Source organism: Andrographis paniculata, unplaced genomic scaffold (assembly GCF_009805555.1).
Source record: "Andrographis paniculata isolate CXL003 unplaced genomic scaffold, ASM980555v1 Contig69END, whole genome shotgun sequence".
NCBI classification, from domain to species: Eukaryota; Viridiplantae; Streptophyta; class Magnoliopsida; order Lamiales; family Acanthaceae; genus Andrographis; species Andrographis paniculata.
The window spans coordinates 2141651-2147719 of record NW_026137605.1 but is presented as its reverse complement, the minus strand read 5'-3'; the positions used below and the strand labels follow the sequence as shown (position 1 = coordinate 2147719).

The 6069-nt window shown below is 31.6% G+C and overlaps 1 protein-coding gene across 1 annotated transcript; it reads right to left on the bottom strand.

Annotated features, from left to right (window-relative positions):
- Positions 1 to 428: 428 nt before the first annotated feature.
- Positions 429 to 5545, bottom strand: LOC127263866 (uncharacterized). Its single transcript, XM_051293137.1, is given in 10 exon segments — positions 429 to 895; positions 1178 to 1249; positions 1317 to 1423; positions 1682 to 1807; positions 3231 to 3263; positions 4116 to 4152; positions 4155 to 4220; positions 4350 to 4371; positions 5269 to 5319; positions 5400 to 5545. Coding segments are annotated over 10 exon segments (1017 nt in total). The 5' UTR covers positions 5538 to 5545; the 3' UTR covers positions 429 to 530.
- Positions 5546 to 6069: the final 524 nt, after the last annotated feature.

Sequence of the window (6069 nt, the reverse complement as noted above, 5' to 3'; positions counted from 1 at the left end):
TAAAGTGGACCAACCCCACCCCCACCCCACCCCACCCTATGGATTAATAAAGGAGTCAATTCAAACTGTTATATAAGTTGCAGTTGCACAGTTCATTTCATAAATACTATTAACTCATTTCTTTCCAAAAAAGCACAGCTCACTCAAATCAAATCATATCAGAATCAGTCATACCTTGTGTCTTTTTCAGCTTATAAACCATCTCATGTTTGATCCAGAGTAGATCCCAGATGACACACAACCACACACACACACTCTCTCTCTCCTCTCTCTCTCTGTCATAACAAAACAACAAAACCAATAAGACAAGAAGACATCAAGTAAAAAATAAATCAAATTTGGTAACATCACAAAACAGAATTACCAAGAATGCAGACAAACAGTATATAAGTATGTTCTTCACTAATCTGTTGCTAAGTTTCCAAAACTTAATAAGCTAATTTGTATAAGAATTAGCAAAATACATTACCTTTTCTCGTCGAAAAGCGATTAAATTAAGAGTTCGTGATATGTACATTGTCTGGAGAACTCTAATTTGCCTTGTTAAATAATGCAATCTCATCCTCGATTTTGACTTTGTCTCCAATGACAGAAATCCATGTTTCAGCAATTTTCTCTATAGCTCCATCGAAGATATCAACAACGGTGAATGCCCTTACGGTTTCTTCAAGATCAGATGTTGTGGCTGAAGTTTTATCTTTGGCTTGTGCTTTTCCGATCCTTTTAGTCCTCGGTACAATGGCCCCGTTGAGGTATATAGTGTTATCATCCCCAACCACTATCATTTTTCGAAGATTTTGTCCGTAAGCCAGCCCTTTATGCATATGACCAAACACAACCAGCTTCATCGACAACTTGGTTGTTTCTTTTAGTTGAGATATTGCATGCGCTAAATCTATAAGGCAAGTCGCAAGTTCAGTTATCTAAAGACTCGAAAAATAACTGAAGATGTGTTTGTTTCAAGGATTTTGGAAGATTTCTACTATTCACACAAAATTTTACCTACAAAAATATCAAATCGAAACTTATTTTTTATTTTTTATATTATACTAAAAATCAAATACTTATTTATATCACATCATACAACTATTATAATTCAAATTTTTTACTATTTAAATCTCAACCCAAAATCCAAACCTTCAAACAAACACACCATCAGAAGGTTTGATATACATACCGGGATCTCCATGGTCGCCTCCTCCGAGCACCCAATCCCTTCCACATATATCATCCATGTTCGAACCCAGACCTGCATGATTACACTTGTGATCACCTAAAGCACCCTGAAGTACCGAATAGAAAGTATCTTTGTATACCCGTAGGGCCGTTATGAGCAAGAAATACAACTGAATTATCTGCTGGAGTTCCAGAGGCAGCTTCATAAATTCTCTTTGCGCTTCCATCCATGTCACAGACATTATATCTGGAGAAAATATCGACAAGGATATATTGAGAAGAGAAAGCTATAATTAATTTTACTTATCAAAGATTTCACTGAGACAAATATTAAATGAAGTTTTATGACAGAAAATTAGTCGTTTCTCTTCTGCAGACTAACAAGCTGACAGAATATTATGTTGAAAACTTTTAGGGCAACTTCCTAGTGTCTTTTTAAGCATTAGGATGACAACTGATGAACATGTTGATGGTAATGATAATTAGTTATTTCACGGCTACTAACCGGGCAATAAGAAGTTTCTTGCGAAATAATTGCTGACCACCGCAAGAAAAGGGCCTTCCACCTACAATGCTCAATTTCAAATTTGGGAAGTCCATCCTCTGATAACCAACATGCTCATTACCAAGGCTGATTTTCACAAAAGGTTGTGTAGATCCATCAGTATAGTAAAAAATTCAGAAAGGATGGTTTCGCATTTCATTTCAACCAACATTCGCAAACAGTATGCATTTCTCATTCAATTAATACCAAAGGGGATCATGTTAGGTTGTGCTCGTTTAAAGGTTTAATACAAAATTCTACTATTCATCCAATTTTTTCCCTCCAAAAAATCAAATCACACACTTATTTTTTATTTTTTATATTATACTAAAAATTAATTTTACATTCAAAACATCATATCAACACTTATTTATATCACATCATACAACTATTATAATTCAAAATTTTTACTATTAAATTTCAGCTCAAAATCCAATCCCTCAAACAAACACACCCTTACAAGAAGGGTTCCAGAAACATCACAAAGTTGTTTCACCGAGAACAAATAACAATGTTAGCTAATGAAGGAATGTGAGAATAGCATAAAGAAAAGATAAGTTCACAGTTCCTAAAAAAATATTACATGATTAGCCGTTCAATTCAACCTTGATCGGGCATTGGAACTAATTATTAGAAACACAAAAGAACACATCTCTTATCTAACCATAATCGTGTAACAGATTTTCTGTGAGATTAGCAGAACAGAGAGTCAGAATAGAAAGCTAAAAACATTTTGAGCATCCACTATTCAACATATTGAAAATTCGAATACCTTTAGGGTATAATCTTTTGGCGGATTTTCCCAAATTTCTACTATTCACCAATTTTTTTCCCCTAAAAAAATATAAAATCAAATACATAATTTTCTTTTTTTATATTATACTAAAAATTAATATTACATTCAAAATATAATATCAACACCTATTTATATCGCTATCATACAACTATTCAAATTCAAAATTTTTAATATTCAAATCCCAACTCAAAATCCAAACACCGAAACAAACACACCCTAACTAAACAAATTAAAATAGTAGGGTATAATTTACCAGCTGGGTATAATTTCAACCATGTTATGGAAGAAGACAGTGCTTTTGCTAATTTGAACTGAAGAGTAATATAGAACTGCTCCATTTTCAGCACCATAATTGACACAAGCACATTAATAGCATTCTTTCAACTTAGGCGGATTTCATAAAGAAATGCAATGGTATAAATCACTGGTGACAACCTAACTGCGAAGGTGAATCAACACAGTCTAGCATCTTTTCATGAAAAGCACTAAGTTGTGGTTTCATGCAAAATTTAGATGAGGTACAAGGTTTTGCATTTGACCAGAACAACTAAAACTAAATTTAGCAAAATAATGTAACTTAAGAGCTCACATGTCAAACTCCGAAAATATGCCAAATATTCAAATAAGGAAGGTTTTAAAGTACACAAGAAAAAAATGTAACGGAAACCGCAAACCCCTCAGCTATATAATAAAACACGATTAGAAGAGACTTACAGATCAAGCTGAAGTTGAACAGCATCCTTTTCCCTGCATAGATTTGTCGCAATAGTTAGAGAATATAATATGAAAATAATACATAAAAGTGAACCATTGAGCAACCAAAAAGCATTTGGTGTGACAGTATGAAAACAACTTTTTACCCTATATAAACACAATCAAATTTGAAAGTTTATTCAACCAACACCAATAACAGTTCACATGTAAACATAACATATATATAACCATATGCATAAGCTCATACACACAATTAAAGATGGATAATCATTAAAATTAATCATTATTTACCCCACTATATCCTCAATCATCATATAATATTGTATACCAAATATAAAAGCAGTCAAATCAAATATATAACCAAAAACCTTTTCACAAATCAGATCTATCTAACCCACATAAAACATCATTTCAAATGTTTACAAAGTTGATCCCCATTGCAAGTTTCAAGCACTAAGGGTATGTTTGGTGTGTTTTTCCTCTTAAAATATATCACATCCAATATCCATTTTGTATACAAAACATCACATTTAAAACCTATTATCCACTAAAAACTTTCAAATCCAAAACATCCAAACACACCCTAAAGCATCAGCAGATTTCAATTCTCTCTATCCCTTTATAAATCTTACTTACCAACTTAGAAACCTTTGTATGTTAAACATCCAACTCACAAACAGAAAGAAATCATATGCATTAAATAGAATAAGTAATTTTTTCTTGTTAAGGGCAAAAAAAATAATATTAAGAGGCAGGAAAATAAAACACTATTCCAGAACAAGAAGCCATGCCTTGGCACAAGTTTATACGAGACGACAAGCCGTTCTCTTACAAATAGTAATTTGCTATTCTGATGAGTGAAATATCATAAGAATTAAAAATTACCGCACAGAGAACTTCTGGGTATTCCAGGCATCATGGTAGCAGCTTTAGGAAAATCAAGTCTTGAAATACTTCTAACTACATCAACATTCTCATTGCCAAAATCACCTGGAGAAATCTCAAAGGATAGATAACATCAAGGAGATCAACGAAATTAGTAGTCATATATGATGAAAATAAAAATGTAAGATACAACAAAATCAAAAACATAAAAGGCTGGGGAAACAGAGCACTTGCCTGTGAACAACACTAGATCGGGCTGCACTTCCCATAAACACATGTGACAAGAAGAAACATAAACGATAATCATACAGTACAAAGCAAAAAAAAAAAAATAATAATAAAAAATAAAAGATAAGGGATAAAAGGCATGTATATAGTACTTGTGTTTCAAGGCATAAGGCATCCCATAGTATTCTATATAACTTTGTGTCACCAGCACAGCACAGAATCCCTACTGTAAGGAAGTATTAATATAGGTTTTGTTCTTTTAGCTTTTTACATTTTTTTTTTTTCACTACTCTACAGTCCATACTCCCAAATAAATATATATATATATGTGTACATTATTCCATCATATCTAACCACAAAACACAAACAAACACACCCATAGGGATTATATAATTGAAGCATGAATTATACAATCAATTTTACACAAATTTATAAGTAAAAGTTAAAATTACACAATTGTACTAAACATAGTGTCTGTTTTGTTTTCAAACTTGTTTTCACACAACACAATTTACAATATAATAGTTTTTTCTCCTAAAAAAAAATTCCAATGCCTATTTTCCTAGCACATCACATATAAATCCTATTTTCCATTCAAAATTTTACATTTAGAACAACACATTTGAAACCTAATTTCTAATTCAACAAATCCAAAATCCCCAAATCATCCAAAAAACCACGGTGAAACAAACAAAGCTAGTATGAGCATTATCCAACCTACCATTCCAATAGTACTTATAACTAACCTTGAATGCAGAATTATGCCTTATTCAACTAAAAGAAACTACTTTCTTGTTAAACAAAGACATCAATCACAACAAAGCTTCTTCAATTTCATGTGTATCAGAATGTCAATTCATCGGACAAAACAAAGTTGCCCTAGCATAATAAAAGAAAACCTAAAAATTGTCATCTTTAAGTTGACCTTTAAAAGTTGCAAAGCTTTGGTATCTTCTTCCAGATTCCAATCGTCATGCTGCAACACGAGATAGGGGGAAAAGTTAATTAATATTCGGTCTACAATTTAAGTGTTGAGAAGAGAAAACGTGACATTACAACGTCACCGACGACGGCGATTCGGATAGAGCTAGCCATTAAAGAGTGACAGCAGAACTTTCCGGCAGACGGAGGAGAAAAAATTACACAACGAAAAAGTGGCGCGTGGAACCACGTGCAACCACTTAGCATTATCATATACTCCCTCCGTGATTTGACAAGAATTTAATTTCGGTGATCATTATTTTTCTAAAATTATTTTATATTTTGAATAATTTGTAAAATTATTTTTTCAAAATTTTTTAAATATAATTAGAATTTATTGTTATAATAATATATATATACATATAAAAAATATTGGGAAAATGATTAAACAAATAATCCAAAGCCAAGATTGTCCCAAGTGAGAAAGTAAATTTTGTATTATGTTTAAATGTTAAATATTTTAATTTTAAATAATATTTTTGAGAATTTATATAATAATTTTTTGACAAAATAGCAAAAATAAATATTTGTGATTCTTCAAATTTGCTGAAAATTTTTTTATCCTACAATTAGTTTTATCTACTTATGGCTCAAGTAACTTAATAAAATATACTCTATTTGTAGTACTCAGCAAATATTGCAGCAGATAAGCTTAAATTGTACTACCTTCTTATCATATTGGGTGTCTTGGTCACTGTAAACACGAAAATTTAGGATAAATATAATTAATAGATAATTAAAAATA